This window comes from Triturus cristatus, chromosome 12 (genome assembly GCF_964204655.1).
Source record: "Triturus cristatus chromosome 12, aTriCri1.1, whole genome shotgun sequence".
Classification (NCBI taxonomy): Eukaryota; Metazoa; Chordata; class Amphibia; order Caudata; family Salamandridae; genus Triturus; species Triturus cristatus.
The window spans coordinates 403,634,075-403,654,277 of NC_140595.1; the positions used below are offsets into that span (position 1 = coordinate 403,634,075).

A 20,203-nucleotide genomic window follows, 5' to 3' on the forward strand; every position below is an offset into this window, starting at 1 on the left:
ACAAAAGAATGCTTGCGCTTTGTACACATGAAGCTTTTATCCCTGATCAGAATTGGCTCTCATTTTAGACTTCTTTTGTAGAGCAGGAAAGTGCGCTGGGACATTCTTGCAAGGCATTAACTACTAATCATGATGGGCGGGCGCAAGGTTTCACTCATCTAGGCGCTAAGTAGACAGGCAATCTGACAGCGGTGTCCGTAAACACAAGCATACATTCTTGTGTGGGCACACTCCACTGTGTGTGCGCGCCTGTGTGGTGTGACACGTGTAACTGTGTTTGCACGTGTAAAAATAGTGTAAGAGTGGACCCAAATTGGGACTGTGCTGGGAAGTCCTTGAAGGGCATTAACTGAGCTGAATGACCGGCGGGTGCAAAGCTTCACCTCTGCTAGGAGCTAAATAGACGGAGGCAACCGGACAGGGGCATGGGCATAAACACAAGCACACATTTGTGTGCACATACTTTTCACTGTGTGCGTGCCTCTGTGATGTGACACACACAATTGTGTGCAACTGTTTGCGCGTGTAAACATAGTGCAAAAGAGTGCATCCAAGTGGGACTGTGCCTGGAAGTGTTTGGAGGGCATTAACGGAGTGTAATGACCGAAGGGGAACAAGGCGTCGCCCACAGATTACATTTAAGGCAAACTGAAGAAGATGGTGTGCCTGTGTGTAAATAAAGTGCAAAAGAGTGCATTTAACAGCGCTCGTAATGGAAAGGCCAACGTTTCCGCCTAATAGTTCAACTACGTGAGCGCACTAGTTGCGCATCTGTGCGTTAACAAAAACAAAAAAAATGTATTTAATGTCCACAGCATGGATCCTGTTAGACGTTCCTGGCAGGTCATTAACAGAAGGTTAATGCATGGATCCAATGATAACGCTCACCAGAGCTGGCAGACATGAGCCCGTGGAAGGGGAGGGGTGTTTGGAGGTGTGTGCCCTTGGTTGTGTGTTTCTGAGTATGTGAGCACAGCCTATGGGAATACACTTGACGATGGGCCCAGGATTGGGATTTGCATGGGTTTGCCCCTTCCCTCGGGAACGTGGCCCTGTCTGACTCCCCCCAGCTTCTTGGCCGAGCATCTGGGGTAGATCGAGTGCCGGGGAATATTAACGTTATGCCAACTTGGGTGAACGCCAGCTATTTGCATAAAGTGCAGCCAGTGTAAACAAGCATAGCTATTTACGTAGCCACTCATTTGTGGCCAGGTTAGTGAGATGAAATGTGTAATGACACTGCCTGATGGTGCTATGAACAGCGCGCACACACACCCATCTCATGCTTGGTAGCTGCCCGAGCTTGGCTTTGCATGCCCCACATAATGAGTTTACACAAGTGTACAGCCACAAACCTATATTAGACTGTGGCGAGGGCGGGATTCAGGGAATTTTAATTTCGTGCACATCTTCTGGAGCAAGACGTAGTGAAATCGCCAGGGGTACTGAGAGATAGGAACCTGGGTCGCCAGTGGTACTAGGAGGAAGGAACCTTGGGTTGCCTGGAGTACAAGAGGAAGGGATACTAGGGGCAAGGAACCTTGGGGCGCCCAGGGTACAGGGGCACTGGGAGAGAGGAACACGGGGTACCCAGGGTACAGGAGCCAGGGGTGCCTGGGGTACAGGAGCCAGAGGTGCCACAGGAGCCAGAGGTGCCTGGGGTACAGGAGCCACGGGTACTGCAGATAGGAATCAGGGGTGCCCAGGGTAAAGGAGTCGGGCACTGCGGGAAAGGAAGCTTGGGGTGCCTGAGTTACAGGAGTCAGGGGTATTGGGTGATAGGAACCAGGGATGCCCAGGGGTAAGGGGGTATAGAAACAGCGGTGAACGAGGTGCAGGAAATTGGGGGGGGTGGGGGGAGCCGGGGGTACATGAATCAGGGGTGACGGGTGTGCAAGAACTGGGGTGTTCAGGGTGCAGTAGGTCATGAACTGGGATTGGCGGGGGACACTTAAAGAGAAGTAGTGGACAGTAACTAGGGGTGAACGTTGCTCGGGAAGTGCACGTCCGGGGTGTGAGAGGAGGGTGACGAGGGGTGCCAAGGGTACAAGCCTTCAGGTGCCCATGGTATTAAGAACAAGGGTACAGAGTGCACTGCCACTAGAGCTGCTCGGGTACTGGGGCACTGAGGACAATGGAAGAAAGGGCAGGGTGGGTACTGAATGTTGGCACCAATAGTAATGTTTTTGGGGTGCTGTGACGCTGGAAGTAGTGGCACTGAAGGTACCGGAACTAGATTTGCCTAACGCCAGAATTAGGGGTGCTGAACAGTGGTGCCATGAGCCCCCGCGTTATCGGCTACAGGGGGTGGGAATGGGGGCATGGGAGTGGGGGCACTGGCCACTGTGGCCTGGAAGGTGGTGTTCGGAAAATCTGTATCTACAGACTATATCTACGTCTGCTACCTGCAAGTCAGCAGTTAACTCAAATGTATTGAAGCAAGAGGATGACAGTGACTGGTGTGGAACTGAGAGAAGGAAAGGGGCCTGGCTGGGAAAGAGGACTGAGGAACATGGAAGGAAGATGATGAGAGAGAACGTGAGAGAGTGAAAAAGAAGGAAAGGAAAATGTGAGGAGGAGAGAAGGTAGTAAGGAAGGGTGAAAGGAAGTAACTATAACGAGCATTGAAAATGCAATAGGTTTTGCCGTTTAAGTTAAAGCCATTTGCTTTGCTTATGGTATAGCAAAGCAAAGACTTTAACTCAATGAAAGGCGAGACCTATTGCATTTTTAATGCATGTTCAAAAGGCCATCAGATTATTTTTGTAACTGGACTGATTAGAAGTAATTGCTGTAACCCATGAATGGTAATCCTGTGTTCATAATGTTAAATCTGAGAGTCTATAAAATAACATTTGAAGTGTAAAAATGCCCACTAAAAATCTGAGTGGTGTACTAGCCAGCCACTCGGCAGCAACTCTGATTGCAAATCTGATTACAACAGATTACCTTAAAACGGTGCTCAACATTTCTTCCTCTGCCTTCCATTTAATCAGCCTTTCCTAACAGATTTTTTAGTTCTCAGTAGGTTCTAAAGTTTTTGTTAGAAGCTCGTGCAGTAGTTGTAATCAAAAGTATGCTAATAATAGAGCCAATTAATTTGAATACTCACACAGAATTGCGCCAACTGCTATAGTGAGGGAATTTAGTCCAATGCACAATAAGGAAGAAGTAAATCGCCTGCCCAATCCTAGTTCTACTCTCATATCCTTAATACACTAGACTTTGCTTTCTGATAAGCCTTACTCTCCCTGCAGTGTACCTTTCTGTATCCTGGACTTGTAATATGGGTCTGTTACCTGGCTGACAAGTTTTTTATTTTTATTTATTCAAAGACAAAATTGTTAAAGCTGGGGCCATATGTGCTACTAAACACTACTGCGATTATGATGTGAAGACCCTTACAAAGACCATTCCGAAAGTCACTTACCGGGGGTTAATGTTCATTGCACTCAAATTAATCTTTGTTACTCCTACTATAGAAAGCAATTTAGTGTTTGTTTTATTAATACACCTTTGTAGTAACAGTTATTGAATTCATAGACTTAATTTGCTAATCCACCTCTGTATGCCCTTATAGCACGCAGTCATGAGTGGCAGGATGTTCATTGTTTCTTTGCCCACAAACATGCATGCTTTTGTTTGCCACAGTTACTCGAAGCATGCAAGAAATGACCTGAATCTTTCAAAGTACAATAAGAGAACCATCCTGGACTGCAGATATTTTGCAGATCACAAAGGGTGGCAATGGTGCAACATCTTGGATGGATAAAACTACTGCTATTTTAAACAATACACTTGCGTGTCGACCTTACTGAGCCATATATGTTAGGGGTCATTGCACACTTTGAACATCACAATGTTTTTATCCCAGCGAAAGGACCTTAATTAATTGGGATCCTGAAGGCTTTTTTCACTTGTACATAGGTTTTAGTAAGAGCTCCCCTTACAAACAACGTTGAGCCCACCCACTCACCCAGTGCAGAGGGTGAGGATCCAATAATGCATGCCAGTGGTGGTACTAGAGGGTGAGGATCCTTCTAACATATCCATGTGATGTCAATGGTCCCACTGGTTCACCGGAGTACAGATCCCTTTCCACTTTGATATATAGTTACTGTTTTTTTGACCTCTTCAAACATTAGTTCATCAGTTGTGAAGCTTTCCCTCTTATGAACTAATATCTTAGCAATTACTCAAGTCTGTAACAAAATAATTGGGCTTTTGTGATTCCTTATTAAAGACAGTGGCATGCCTTATTTATATTTTAATTACTGTTGGCTTCACTCGAACCATGCAACGAGTAATGGGATTGTCAGGTGACTTTTTTTGTCTTTTTTTTTTTTTTAAAGATTGTTCCTAGATAACTATATTCTCTTTCAAAAAGATTTTCAATTTTTGAATGAATACTCAGAGCAAATTGTACCATACATAGTATTGACAATGATTTTCTTGGATCCGCAGTTACCCATTAGCGAAGAACCAGTTTTATTCGTTCATGTAAATTCTCCGGTGATTTATTATGAAATGGACATTAGTTGATCACCATTAGTTGTCAAGCATTGAAGAGAAAAAAAAAAACCTTCACCCTATGATATTCTGTGCACTACAGCAGGGTTTTATTTTTTTTTATTTTTTCTTCAGGTTTGGAAGCAAAGATGTTGTTTGGAAGAATATGGTTCTCAAAGAACATGCCTACGTGAGGGATAAACACTTCATGCAGCGACACCCTCACTTGCAGCCAAAAATGAGGGCAATTCTCCTGGACTGGTTGATGGAGGTGAGCCTTGATTTGATGGCAGCAGCAACATCTACATTCATGCCAAGTTTGAATGTGAAGCAAATAGGAGATGGCTTGGTGCATGTCTGGTTAAACTCAATGGGTGGATGAGCTACTGCACAAGTTGGAAGTAACTGAAAATAAACCATCAAATGGGTTGCAATTGTTAATTATTGGTAAGGGCTTCAGCCCTAGCGAACTCTCTTGCATACCACGTATCTGGGATGCTATTGAATTGGGGATTCTTAAGAGTTTATTTTTGCAGAACTTTTTGTGTTTTTATTTTTTTTCTTTCCATCTGCTCACTTAATCTACTAAACGTAAGTCTGGGTATGTTAGTGTATTGGAATGTGATGGAAGATGTTTGTCATCATGAACGTAGGGAATCTATATGTTTCTTATATACCAACAGTAAACTCCTATATCATGCACACTGACAATATGATCTACTATGTGTTGTCTTTATGCCCAAGTGTTGCTTCGGTTTTCAAAATGTTTGTACATAGATAATCTGAATTGAAATCATATACACATTGTAGTAATTCATTCTATGTCTAGTATGTGGCCATTTGCTGCCATATCGAATTTTAGACCGATGTTCTTTATTCTGCTGGAAAACCTTTCACTGGGGTGGAAAATATTGCATGGTAAACTAGTGTTATGACCAATGTCACTTGAGTGGAACATTTGTTCCACTCAAGGAACGGTTGCTTCTTTGTAATCCTAGTTCCCATTTAGGGGAATCAGCATTGAAATGTTAAGCGTGGAATATTCTTGTGCACGTGTGGGATCCAGGAACCGTTTTTAAAGAAAATGTCGCCTTTGTTTAGTAAAACCATGTTTCTTTGAAAAAATGTAGCAGTGTCTAAAACTGGTGGTATTGCTCAGTTAGGTTTACTTTAAAGAAATAAAACATTTCAAGAATTATATAAAATTTGACTGCAAGGCCTACAAATAATGCAACAAATTGTTCTTAAGCCCTTCACACAACTCATTGTTTAGTTTCCAAGCTTGTCTTATTCTAGCCAGGCAACATGTTTCATCAAACTCATTCGTTGACCCATTCCTGAAGCCCAGATGGCTGAACTTGTGGTTGGCTGGTTAGAATGACCGATTTGAATACTTGTGAATGAAGAAATCGCTTGAAGGACTGAAAATACAATCTTTTTTGCTTACTTTGGAGTACTTGCAATCTCCTATTTAATGTATTGGGCTTGGTCTCCCAACCTTCAAGCATGGGAGTGGCTGCGCTTCCTTACCAAGCACCCAATTTTAAGTTTACCAGTAGCGAACCTCTTACTAGCAAATCCAAACTGGTTTTAGGTTTGCGCGGACACCTTTTGTCATCCACCTACTATAAATCTTAAATGTCACAAACCTTTCACAATTGTTTTTATTGTAAACTGGGGGGGGGGAAATGTAGGGTAATGCAGCATGTAGGATGTCCCCCTGCCAGGCTGAAAAAAACTGCAGCGTTTTCCAGAACCTTTTTTTATAATAAAAAAAATGTAATTACAACTCCCGGATGATGTGGACAAGATGTGGCTCGAGCTGCTGACTTTGGAACTAGGTTTGACGTCAAGCTTCTGATCAACATCCTGTGATTTTGGGCAAATTAATCTTAGTCAAGTTTGTGCTATATAAACATACAAAAAAATCCTTTATTCCATCCACTGAGAAGGAAGGTGGCTTGCTTATGATTTTGATGGTGATTCCCCATAACTATTAGGATTACAGGCAAGCAACCATTCCTTCATGATCTTCATTGATAATCCTTAGCACTGAATAGAACAGGAATACAAGCACTAAAAATAAGCTGTGCAAGGGAGGAAATTGAACTATGCGTTGTGGTTTGCCCTATTTGGTCATCAGCTCTAGACTAAATCAAGATAGTGTATGTGACTGCTTAGTGTTTAGTTTTCTGTAACTGATTTGGACAAAACAATATACCTGAAATCTCCTGTCTAATGTAAGATCTTCTAGCTGGAGTATCTCTATTCTGAAAGGAAGTCTGCAGACAAATAGATTGGTTTACATGAAAACAGAGATTCCCTTGGGTAGGAAACTGAGTTCGCATGGCTACTTTGTTGGAATACTGTCCAGTGTTCGTGGGGGTACAATGCCTGAATCTCACTAACAATGTGTGATGGTGTTAGCTACAAGGAAAGCAACTGTCCATGAACGATGCTGAAGTTGAGGAGGTAGAGAAATTTCTTAATGTCTTCATGGAAATCCTTGACTGGGATTTTGGGGGGGTGCTTTGGAAATTCCTTTCCTTTAGGCTGCCTAATGGACCCTAATGAAAAAATAATAAGCCTGACCAAGTAAGGAACCTAATGTAATAGTGCTTATTCTTAACAGGTAGTGGGATTGAAGGTGTTTTGTGTATACCAGGTGCAAAATCCCATGCATTTTAAATCGTACAAAGCTCTTGTGGATGGTTGGGGACTTCTTTACAATATCAATGCACTCAAACAGGAGACTCCAGTTTTCATATTGTGTGAGTTAGGCCAAATTCAAAGATGGTAAGTTTTGATTGAGAACTTTTTGTCTGAACTTGTGGATACCTGGTCTGCACAACCACTTGTGTTCACTCTCTGAAGTGAAGGTGTCTGAACCACCACTTTCGGGGCAAATCTCGTGCTATCAATCACCCTGACCCTTGAGTATGTCTGTTTGATCACCACAAGTATCTGGGGAAATCTGTGTACAAGTGTAGCACAATTTCCTGGGCCAGTCGATCCATATGGCATTCTCTTTAGTCCTTGGTTTGTGTAATCTAGAGGCAAAGTGTCTGCTGTGTGTAATTTTGCTTGTCTCTTACCTTGGCCACAAAAGATAATGGTAATGTAGGATGCGGTGTCTAAACTCCACTTGGTAACCTTCCCGAAATTTCCTGCTCAGGGATCCTACTTGAGCATTTGGGATCCCTAGAATATTTTATATATGGAATTATCAACCACTTCCTGGTGGCTTAAGCATAGAGAGGGGTCTCTGGATCTCATTTTCTCCTTGCTAGAGCTTTGTTTTGTTGCCCATCTGAACAAGTAGAGCATCTCTGAAGCTGAAAAAGCTTTCAGGGCTTAGGCACACAGCCTTTAGTTACGCAAAATGCTATGATAACCTTTTCTTTGAGCCCCCGGATTCGGAACCATATGAGCCTCTAACCAGTCAAAGGTGCTTGTTAGTCTTTTGAGTTGAAATGTCCTGAAGGGAATTCTTTGCACAAAGTTGATTCTGTGGCCTACACCACTGTAGGAAGCACTGGGGATAAAGGAGGAGTTGGTCCTCATATTTGTCTGAACTTAAACCACTGGCCTTCTAGACCGTGTTGTAATCCTGTATGAAGCCAGGCATTTGTTACAAGGAACATGCAAGGCATTATGCACAGAAGAGATTAGGTCTGCCTTGTTTTCTGGGATTTTGTATCTGATAGACTACTAGCCGCCGATTCCATAACGTAGAATTATCCCCAGGCGTGAGACTGGATCCGGAAAACTTTGCCTCAGTATCTCTGCGTGCTAGGGTGGCACCACATGACCCCACCCTGGTCCGCAGACGTGACGTCACCGAGGTCACCTGTCCCAACCTGTCTTCCACGGACGTCCGTTTTACCTTTTCCGTGTGCACCACGGTTCCGAAGTGCGTTCCCTTGACCTGTTTTCAGGCCTCTTAACGCCTTTGCGTTGGGAACAGTGTGCGATGCCTTCGGGTTTCAAGACTTGTGTGCGTCAGATGTTGTTGGTGACGGACCCTTAACCTATTTGAATGTGGTGTTTGGGCGAGCACCATGATTCTACAGACTGAAGTTTGTCAGCATCTCAAGCCGAAGTCCCGGCGGGAGCGCCGGATGAAATTGCTTTCAGCCCGCTTGTCCCGATCGGTCTCGTCACAGCATCCGTCTCCTACCTCGGAAAGGTCCAGAAGCTGCCGATTCCAGCTGCGGTATCCTCCTTCTCCGAGGCCCCACAGGTGTCGCTCACTCGCCGGTAAGTCCTGCAGCTTGCCACCGAGGCCCTGTCCTGGAGAGAGGCGTGGGTTCCTCTCGGGACATGCACCCTCTGTTGCCACCCTATCTGCCATTGCCTGGCATTGGGGCAACAAGAGTCCAAATAAAGGCCTACGCTACGGTTCTGCAGGCTTCTTTGGTCCCCCTCTTCCTGAGACTTCCGAGGATCCCTCTCCATGCCCGGGGCCTTTTTGCGGACTCTCCGACTGCTTCGCCACTGGTGACTACTAGTTCGGCTTCAGGTTTTGGAGGTGTGGTGTCTAGGTGTGGCCTTAAGGTGTTCCCTCTTTGACCCACGGCGTCCCTGCCTCGCTGCAAAACCCCACTGGGTTCCCTGTGGTATCGCAGGAGATCGCTGGGACTCATGGCTCTTCCCCCTCGGTCCTCTGGGCAGGCGGCTGTCTTACTGGAGGCCGAGCTGATGCCTGTCTGGCATCGACTGCTTTCCTCCCTGGCGGCGCTGCGGGTGGAGGTCTGGACCCGGGCGCCTCCCCGAGCCACTCTGTTTTCTGCGGCTGCCTCGTCGGAGGTCGAGCCGGCACCTTTTCGGTGCCGTTCCTTAGCTGCTTTGGCTCGACCCTGCCCCCTTCTCCAATGAGGCACGTGGTGGTGGAGGTCGCCTCGGCACCCCTGGTGGACACTTCGGCGCCGATCACGGACACACCGGTGCCTGTGGCGGACTCCCTAGCGCTGTTCCAACGTTGGATCGTCGACTTCTCCAGATGTCCCTTCCTCTCCAGAGGATTGTCTTCTCCTTGTCCTCTTCACCGGAGACTGGACGCCGCATCGTTGCATTTTACCCGGCTTCCAGGGCGGGTTCTACACCATCTCCGGACCTGCTCTTCCGCACCTTGCAGTTGACTGCCCTGCAGGCTTCTCCGCCTTCACTCATCCATCGGTCTTCCATCCTACAGGGGCTGTTCTTTTCTTCCTCCAGCAGGGCACGGGGACTGGCGGCTTAGTTTGCAGCCTTTGCCCACGGAAGAACTGCTCCTCCAGCCCCCCCCCCCCCCACGACACCCTACGGAAGCGAGTGTATCCTTTGTCCGGGCCATTTTCACGGCCACCAGCATTTTGCAACTGGTCGCTCCACTCCCAACGGACCACTTGTTGGAGGTTCTCCACCAGGGCTCTGGTGGGGGAGAGCCGCGTCTCCCATTTGAAGCTTCGCTCCACAACTCTCTTCTGGGGGTGTCCTGCTACGGGGGATCCAGTGCCTCAGCTGCTCCTTCACCGACACCATCCTGCCCCGCATGGTCCAGTCTGCCTTTTTGCCTCACCCGTCTGCCCATGGTCCTGACCTGCAGACTGCTTTTCCTTTCTTGCCTTCGGTGTTGCTCCCTCCGTTACGGGAGGCCCGGTTGTTGGACTCCTGGGGGCACTTTATGTGTTGAGCAGGGCTACTTCTGACCTGTGGGATTCCGCGTAGTCCCTTCTGTCTCATACCTTCCATGAAGGTGCCCGCGCTGATCTGCGACACAATGTGCGTGATCTGGAGTCGGCCGCATTTATTCTCCCTTCGGCCATGGCTGTCTGATTCTCTCGCCCGTGCTATGGCGAGTTCTGTGGCCCGCCGCCGCCATGCTTGGTTGGGGAATAGCGTCTTTCTGGGGAATATTCGGGAGCGTCTTGTCGACCTGCCTTTTGATGGGCTTCTGTGTAACACCCATGCGGACTCCGCTATTCAGCGACTCCTTGCGGGGCTCCATCCCCCCCCCCCCCCCCGGTAAGGTTTGGCTTTTCGGTCCTCCGGTGCCCTCTGGGAGTTGTTTATTCCACCTTTCTCTGTGGGGCCTTGTGCTTGGGTTGGCTCGTCTGTGTGCAGTGTGTGGCTTGGAATGCCTTTGGGGTCCTTAAGTTGGCCCCTCTGTTCTTTTGGCTGCTGGTTCAGCCCTTCAGCTTTTGTGGGGAGTAATTTTTGGCTGTTAGTGAACCCGCGTAGGTCCTCAGGTTGGACCATCTGTGTATTTTTGGGCTAATTGGTAAGCCGCCGTTCTTATGTTCAAGACCTCTGCTGCGGGTTTCCCTAAGAGGTGTTCACCCTGTTTTGCTTGGGGACGTGTCATACCCTAGGTGGGGTACGTGTTGGCTATTGTATAGCTCTGTCCATAGCTGGGCGGGTGTGGATACCTTCTCGGGTACTTTGCGTTTTCCTAGCGTCACTGTATACTACTTGGTGCTTTTTTTTTTTTTTTTTTTTTTTTCCGCCATGGCGCAGCTTGCGCTGCTTCAGGTTCTCTCGCTCAGTATCCTTCTACAGTGCTTACCTGTCGTCCATTTTTTTTTTCCCCCTTGTTTCTGTGGGATGTCGGCTTCTGTGCGTTTTGCCTTTCCTCTTCAGCCTCTGGATTGCCAGACTGACTTTTGTCATGCCGTCTACGGCGTCGTGTCTTGGTGTTTCTGCCTGGTTGTCCGTTTCGGCCTGGGCCTCTGCCTTGTGTTCCAGGGGGGTTAGGTTATTCCTGGTGTTCTCATGTGTTCTGGTTGTCGGCTTTCGGTCTGTATTACATATGTCTCACTTCCTGGGGGCTGCTTCACCCCCCCACCCCCGGCTGCTTTTTGGGGTGGCTCTTTTCCTCTTTATCTTCTGGCCGGTCCCACTTCTCTTCGCGGGCCAGTTGGTGCTACTGGGACGGTCCTTCTCTAGGGCTTATTCTGGGGTTCCCTTCCCTCTGTCTTCGTCTTGCGCTTGGCTTGTTCTGAGCATGCCTGGTAGTTATGGTCCACCTCCGGGTGCCTCGGCATGTAACAGTGTGCTCCTGTCCCTTGCTTTGCTGGAGCTTTGCGCGTCTGTCTTCCTGCTCATGTCTGCGCTTGTCGGCTGTGGTGCCATTCCTGCCTTGTTCCTTGCCTTGTGGCTGATTCCTGTTCAGTTGTCCCCTTCTGTGTGTTCTCCTGCCTCCATTCCTCCTCTTCTCCTTGAATTTGTGGGTGATTCTTTTGTTCCTTTGGTACTCGCTTGGTGCGGTCTTTCCCTCTGGGTTTTCTGGCAGACGCCCTTTGCTCCTCGGGTAGGTTTGTAGTATCCTTGCCTTCCCTTCTCCTTGTTCTTGCTTACTCTGCTTGGAGGGGACTGGGCCGTCCTTCCTGTCCCCATGACACATCCCCTGTTGTGGCCCTGTGTTCTTCCAAGCTGGTGAGGTTCTCTAGCAGCCCTCCTCCCCTCTGGGTATGGCTAGGGTATCTATTCTACCTTAAGGAATCTGCAGCTAGCAGTCTCTATCAGATGTACAAGTTACTTAACCTTCTGTAACGATGTATCTGGTAGAGACGATTCTAGCCGCAGATTCCTTCACGGCCTGCCCTTCCTCCCCGTTCTGAGAGTACCCTTCAGCTTGGTCTTCTGCAATCGCCTCCCTTCAGGTGGCATTGGTCTTCTGCAGGTGCTCTTTCTCTTCCTTCCTGGCGGGATGCTTCTTTCTGTTTATTTGTTCCACTCCTTTCTTTCTGGTCATTGGACAGTAGGTTCATGTGTACTTTTGCATCCCTGCACCCCAGTTCTTCCAGTGTGGGGCCTACTACTACTACTCTTCCCTCCCATCCATGCCCTTTTTTTCATTGCTTGGGGGTTACTGACTCCTGCGATCCTCTGGGTTGGGGTCTGTTGGCTGTGCCTCAGCCCTTTGCTTTTTACAGGGGATACGACACTGATAGTGATGTCTTGGGGTGATTTGTTGTTACTCATCTGTTCCGGACTTGTTGCCTTTCACTGTTATAGATTGGAGTTGCAGACTTTGTCGTCTGCCACGACATTTTTCACATGTTTTCTCTGCCTCCAGGGAGGATATCTCCTTCACTTTGCAGGGTTGCTTCTCAGAGCGGTGCTCTGCTCTTTCCTTTCCCTGCTTTCAGTAACGCAGTTTTGTTTGTGATGGCTCCGTGTTGTGGTGCGGAAAAGATCTCAGAAGAAAACTGATGTCAGCGTGCCGGGGTGGGACTTATGTGACATCGCTGACGTCGCGTCTGTGGACGACGTCAGGGCAGGGTCGTGTGGTACTGACCCCGGCGCGCAGAGATGCTGTGGCAATTTTTCCTGATCCAGTCTCGCACCTGGGGATAATTCTATGTTGGGGAATCTCCGGCTAAAATCTTCTCTACCAGATACATCGTTACCGAAGGTAAGTAACTTGTACTTTCAGAAGAATGTGGCCCTTTAGGTAGATAGTGAAGTCTCTCCTTTGAAGGGTACACGTTTACTTCAGGAGTATCCAATACACCTCCCAGATAGTATAGGGACTGTACTGAGGTAGATGGTTTTTTGCTTGTTTGACCTCCAGCCGCGAGTAACCACTGTGTGCTAGGAATGTTGATGAGCTTGTTGTGATCCTGTAGCCTTGATCAACCAGTCTTTTAGACATTGAGTACTTTCTGAGATCTGTGACTACAGCTATGCCTTTTGAGAGTTCTTGATGCCGACTTGAGGCGGAGCAGGAGCATTATGTGCTGGTGATGTTAATTCACAACCACAAAGCTCAAGAATTTAAAAGTATGCACCCTGACAATCTATGGTGTATAGCCATTCCCCCTATAATTTGTAGGTAGCTTTGATGGAGTTTGTTTTTTGAAGCTCTCTCTCTCTCCTCTTATCCTCTTGTTTGCAAGTTTTAGATACAGAATGGATTGAAGCTTTTTCTAGGCCCCTTCATAAGAAAGTTGAATGAACTACTTCCTGTTCGTTGGAGGAGGAATTCTTTCCATGACCTGTTTTTGTAGAAGGCTGTCTACCTCTTGTAGTTTTTCCAGATAGCATTTGAACAATGTTTTGAGAATATTGGTGGTGATGACCTAAACCTAAGGCAAGGGCCATTTTGTTCAATATCTAGAATCCATTTGTCCATGTATAATTTCTTAACACTGCCCCCTCATGTGCACACACTGGATTAGGTTTAAATTTCAGAAAGTAAGGATGTAGTTTGGCTTCTGTGGGTGGTTTAGTGGTTAGTAATTGACCTCCTTTCCCTCTGGGTAGATTCCATTGTTTGTAGCTGGTTAGTTATAAACTTGCGAGCTGAATAAAGGGTTTCCCAAGAAGGGAAGGTTATATTCTTTTCTGTGCCTTTAGTTTAAATCTAGTAGCACCGACTACGACAGTCTTAATGCTAGGCCATGACGCAAGTCACGTGCAGCAAGATCGGTTGGGTCTGAAGCAGCACTAATAATTTAACGACTCTCGTACACTCGTGGATCTCTTCAGTCTTCACGATTGTCAAATTCTTAAAACTGCTGTAAAGAATCCCACATGGACAGGTCGTTTGCTCCACTGTATTCATCGTTGTGTACTTGCCACATACTTTTCTTTCAAAAGAATCCAACCACTTGCTCATCTGGTAGCAAAGACTAGCTGCGGTGGCATGATATTTTCTTGTTACAGAAACATCGGGAAGGGGGTTCGTTCGGAGTGTGCTGTGGATGCCGATACGTTTTCTGCCTACTTGGGCGTTTAACTTTAACACAAGTAATTGTTCTCCCCCCCCCCCCCCCCCCCCCCCTCCCTCCCCCATACTTATAAGAGGCCTGATGAAGGGTCTTGGGGGTCAGAGGTGGGAGTTCAGATTTTTTTTTTCGCCTTTTGATCAGAATCTCCTGTAACATGTTAATATCCTCAATCGAAATGACTTGCATGGGGAGAGTCAGTCAAAGTTGGAGAATACTTACCAGTGTTTTAAGGGTTTCCAACCTTTTAATGAGAGCCACTTGCATGCAATGAAAATCATTCTGCGCTACTAATAGTTTCTGATAGTGACCACATCAGACAAGATGACATTAGTGTCTGCCATATGCACTTTCAGTGTAGTGATAACTTCAGTTCATCACGCATGGTTGCTAACAGTAATGTAAAGAAGGCTTTGTCTGCGTGGAATGACTATACATGCTAGAGTAATACACCAGTGCTATAGCTTAAGACCCCCTGGTACCAAGGTAATTAAATTGGTGACCTGTCTCTCGCTGTACGATACATCACTCAAATATCAACTTGAAAGGAATTTTGAAAATACACATTTTCATCTTCAATTGATGAGAAGCCTGATCTAGATTAAGACCATAAAGTGGAAGGACCTGAATGTCTGGCGTGACATCTTGATGATCACCTGTAGTACAGATCTTTTTGAGTACCTGGAACGGCATGAGTGATGGGACCCCAGCCTCTTTACATGGAATGAGGCAGAGCAGTTCTGGATCTCCTTGAGAAACAGTGTCTGGTGTGATTTGCTTTTTTGAAGGTGGCTGATTTCCTGCAGGTGGAGGTCTAGAAGGTGTAAACTCCACATGCATAGTAGATGGAGTGGGCAGACGTGCTGCTGATTAAGAATCTGGAATTCCCAGTACTGGTGTTGCTGACCTGGAAATGGTGAGCTCTTGAGTACTCGGAATCTGATATCCTGGGAAGGCTCTGAGTCATCACCTTCTATTCAGAAGTCTGTGGAAAATAAAGATTGCTAGAAACCACTTCACAGAAATATACACAAACAGGCACCAAATGTTGGTTCTTTGATGGCAAATCAGTGGCCACTGTATCTTTCCTCAATCAACTAGGACACGAGCGGTTTTTCATGTCCATCTCTCTCCTTGAATCTATCCCTAGAGGATACTTTGAGATAGAAATAGGAGGCTTGAAGGAATTCCCCTTCCCCTGATGCCTCTGTTCTTTCAGTTTGTCTTGATGGGTACGCTCTCTCATGCACTGTTCGTCTTCAGTTCTATGAAGGTGCATCTTCTATCCATCCTTTAGAGTGTTCCTGGATACGGCCCTGTAGTTTTCATCCTTGTCCGGAATTGACATATCCGGAGCATCTGTTTGCCCTTTTTCTACCACATGAAGGGCACATCATTGAGCTGGTATTTGTGTCACAAAATAACAGGCAAGTCCTTAGTGTTGTCGAGTAACACCAGTTTAAAGAAGGTTGGGCAAGACTTTAAAAGGGGGGGTGGTAAGCTCTGATTCCAGATCCTGTCCTCAGCAGCTGGAAAAACTAGAGCAACTGCCACTGACTGGACATGATGGAATAATGGAGCGCTGGGCGTCGCTGTCTGTTTTTCAGCCTTGCATAGCTGCAGCCCATGTGGCCACTCCTATGTTTCTACTTTAATTTCCTTTAAAAAGTATATTTGTCAAAGATTGTTTTTCCTGGTCCCTACATTAATGATGACATTTATATATTTTGTTATGTTCTATTTGAGTAAATATATTGGATTTATAAAAAAGCCTTTTTTGAAAGGGGACTAAATTATTTCAAATGAGAACATGGCTTTTCTAAAGAAATGTGAAACGAGTTCTGTGAAGTGATCCATGACCCTTCACGTGCACAGGACTATTCGGTGCCATTGATTCAATGGAGAATTAAAGCTGTAAAAAACAGTGGTATTACCATGGTACCCACTTTGCTCACAGCTCAGTAGAAAATGTCTTATTTTGCAGGTTTGTGAGGTGTACAAGTTGCACAGAGAAACTTTTTACTTGGCACAAGAGTTCTTTGATCGGTTCATGTCAACAGAAGAGGACGTTCTCAAAACAAGGTTACAGCTGATTGGAATTTCCGCTTTATTCATAGCTGCAAAGCTAGAGGTAAATTCTTGAACTGGATTGATTGAAATGAGCTCTACATTATCAGTCTTCTTGCATATCCTTTTTTAAATAGTCCTGCTTGTTAATTTTGTAATGGTAAAGTATATATTCTTGCTCTATTTCAGGAAATATATCCACCAAAACTTGTCCAGTTTGCATATGTTACGGACGGTGCATGTACAGATGATGACATTCTGCAGATGGAACTAATTATTTTGAAGGTACCTGCATATTACATTTTAATTGTCGTCCTAACTTTTTGCCTCGCAAATGAGCATTAAAAAAAAATATACTTATGGCAGGATTAATAATCATCCACTGTATGTTTTCCAACCATCAAAGGATTAATAAAACTAACGTGTGCCAATTATTGAAGGAAAGACTTCAAAGTATTGGATTTTATTTGAATAAAGCCTCTGTATACATTTGCGAATGACGAACAATTTAATAGTATGGTACCTTACTTTGTTAATCATGATAGGTTGAGTATTCTCATTGAACATTACAAACTGCCAGTTGATCTATTGTATGATTTATTTGGGTTATGTATTACTCTGGTTTAGGGCCACCAGAATAAATAGCTGGATTCAAACCAGTAACTTAACTGCTATGACTTAGCAGCAGTTGTTAAAAGTTGTTGCCTGCCGTTGCTACTTCATAAAGGCGTTGCAGACTGCTCTGGCTAGGCTCTCTTAAAAGCCTGTCTGAGCAGTGCTGGAAAGCAGGGAGCACAGCTTCTGGAAGAGATGGCAAAAGTCGTGCCAAGTGACTTTAGGCATTGGATGCTGCTTGTTGTGCATGTGTGTGGGATACCTTAATGTGGTAACTTGTTTGCCTGCTTTAAAAATCCCCAATCTCTAACAAACCTGACAACCTGCGCAGAGAATGATGTTGGAAAACAAATAAATGGTAAAACTTGTATTGTGTTCTCCCTTTTCCTGTAGAGCCTAGGGTGGAGTTTAAGTCCTCTGACTATGGTGTCCTGGTTGAACATTTATATGCAGGTAGCATATTTAAAAGAAGATGCCTGCGAAGTGCTACTGCCACAATATCCACAGCAGATTTTTGTGCAAATAACCGAGGTGGGTATGCTTTAAATAGGTGGTCGAAGTATATATTTTGGAGACTTTGTCAAGCAGCTGCTAACTGTTTTTTTTCTTTTCTGTTAGCTCTTGGACATTTGTGTGCTGGATCTTGGGTGCTTGGAGTTCACGTATGGTGCCCTTGCTGCTTCTGCCTTGTATTACTTTTCTTCCATGGAATTAGTGGCCAAAGTTTCTGGTAAGTATTGGGCATGGTTGTCTTGATGGTATAGAGAACCAAAGTTTTTTTTTTTCGCCTCCCTCAACAAGTTTGTCTGTTTATAGGCTATAGCTGGAACGAGTTGGCTGAGTGCACAAAGTGGATGAGTCCTTTTGCCCTCACTATAAAAGAAGCTGGAGTCGCGCCACTTCGTCATTTCCGTGGTGTAGCCCCTGAAGATATGCACAACATACAGACTCATATAAACAGCTTGGATTTGCTGGTATGGTGTGATGTACTTTTTCATCTCAATATATTTTACTGGCTTTCATAACTTTGGATAGGGTGGGGCCAAGTTATTCAGTATAGCATATTGGTCTATCACAGATGTTTTGTAGCATTGCCTTAAGTTTGCACTGGTGTGTATGTGGTGGAGTTAGAGATTTCTGTTTGGTAACCCATTCAGGTGCATGCTTTCAGTTTTACCTTTACTGGGTCACTTCTAAGACTTGCAGTGCAGTAGAACCTTCCCCCTTCAAAACGACAGTGGTCTATTATTGACTTGATTAATGGGAAGCTTTATTGAACGCGGACCTTAATAAAGGGGCCTAGTAGGTTTCTGATGCTTGATCCCATGATACCTGGATAATATTGCCAACATGTTGTGTTACCTGGCAATTTGACTAGGCTTTTCTTGGCTTACAGGAGGCTTGCCATTTGTTAGTCATTTAGGTTTGTTGTGTTTGGAGAAGGTTTTTCTGCCTAGAACTGAGTTTAATAAGAATTTTGTTTGTTGTAATTCAGTTTTACTCTATTTCACAGGACAAAGCTCAAGCAAAACAGGCCATATTGGCTGAAGCACATAGGACTTCTCCCGTCCCTTCTGGTATACTTACGCCGCCACAAAGTGACAAAAAACGGAGACTCGGGATGCTGGAAGTAGTGTGAATGTTGTTAAAAAGGTGTTGCAGGCCACATCGTGGACTATGTTGGAATTCCTCGTTTCTGTCTAAAATGATCCTTCCTTGAATGCTGAAAGTGAGATTTTTAATAAGCTTAAATGAACTGCAAGAACACTTTGGGAAGGGGAGGCTTTTATTGAAGTGTTTAAAGAAGCCGTTGGCGTCAATGGATCTAGTACACCAGCCTTTTATGGAACACTGAAGCGTTCACAATGCTGCTATGGCAGGTGATACTTGATTCGATTAACTATTAAAAGCCGATGACAAAATGTACCATTCAGGTGTTTCTAAGCAGCACCCCATGGTACCAGTTTCATCAATGAGTGTCCACCCAACTGACTGGAGGCACCAGACACTGTGGTTGGCATTTGTATTTTTTTTTTTAACCGAAGTATTGGTTTACAACCCTTATTTTTAACTTTAAGTGCTGCTATGTTTTTAAATAAAATTTGGTCTTCAAGTTTGAATTCTAGCCTTGTTAGCACTCATTTTCTGTAATTAAGCGTACTGTGCACAATTCTTTCATGCACGTTGCATCCACAGAATAAATGAATGAAAAATTTAGGACGTTAACGTGAGTTGGATGTTGAATTGGATTGCCTCTGAGGCTGCCTACGTGGTTATCACCATGGCTTTAGGCTGGCAGCCTCCGTATAAGTACTGCAGTTAATCTGGAGATAAGAAACCTACTAGTTCAAGCAAATGTTTGCAACCTGCAAAGTGTTTTTATGGTCATGGTAAGTATGGCATAGGTCAATGATCAGTAAATCCTGCATGTTACCCGGAGAGAGAGAAATACAATGTAGTGTCCAGCTATAATTGTGTATTGGTTTTGCAAATTTGGTAACCCTATTTGCGTTGACTTTTTCTGATGCATTTTAGCCCTTTCGCAAGGCCCTTTTGGTGGATGCAGACTAACAAAAATCAGCTCAATTCAGAGGCAGTGGTGGAATGCGCTGAGCTAAGGACCTTAACTTATCTGTGCATTTACACTAGATGGTTTAACTGGTGTAAAATGTGTATTTGTCTAGTACGAAGTTCTAGTAGTACTTGCGAAACATGGGCACCTGTGTGGTTCTGGAATTCTGGTTACTCAGTCAAGTGGTCACTTTTGCTGTATTAGAGAGTGGTCTGAAGGGTTGGAGTAGAGTAACACATGGCTCTTTTAGGATTTATATATTGACAGTTGTATCCAGTTATGAGTGTGTGGAGCATTGTGTGCAGTGGATTAGTGTTGAGAAACATATTGCTCTTCGTTTTGGTGCAGTGCGTCTGTTTTCCTATACTTGCATATACAGTTATTCGCTGCCCACTTTCAGGGTGGTGGTTTCAAAAACGTAATTATGTGCCTCTGGGTTTTAGGTTTGTTACCTTCAGAAGAGTTCATATGTAACAGTGAGGGGGTAAAGAATTACTGCGATGCATGTCTTGTTAAAGTAGCACATTCTAAGATGTCTTGGTGCAGTATTGGTGTGGTTGTGCTCACCGTTTTCCATACTGTTAATGGACAATGTATGAGATAAACATTGTATGGATGTTCAGAAGAAGTTGCAAATGCCAGGCCCAGTACATGACCAGAGTTGCACTGTGCCCATGAAGGTAGCACATGCTGTGTCGAGTGCTGCTGGTATTCTGCACAAGCTCAT

At 45.3% G+C, this 20,203-nt stretch overlaps 1 protein-coding gene across 1 annotated transcript in view; it reads left to right on the plus strand.

The window, feature by feature from the left end:
* CCNE1 (cyclin E1) overlaps positions 1–19,024 on the plus strand; it is a 41,805-nt gene extending 22,781 nt beyond the window's left edge. Inside the window, exons 6-12 of the mRNA XM_085638064.1 lie at positions 4,645–4,780; positions 16,207–16,353; positions 16,479–16,574; positions 17,298–17,435; positions 17,523–17,634; positions 17,721–17,878; positions 18,418–19,024. Of these exons, the coding sequence (XP_085494190.1) occupies positions 4,645–4,780; positions 16,207–16,353; positions 16,479–16,574; positions 17,298–17,435; positions 17,523–17,634; positions 17,721–17,878; positions 18,418–18,543 (913 nt within the window). The 3' untranslated portion in view covers positions 18,544–19,024. The remainder of the gene's footprint in view (positions 1–4,644; positions 4,781–16,206; positions 16,354–16,478; positions 16,575–17,297; positions 17,436–17,522; positions 17,635–17,720; positions 17,879–18,417) is intronic.
* The last annotated feature ends 1,179 nt before the right edge of the window (positions 19,025–20,203 follow it).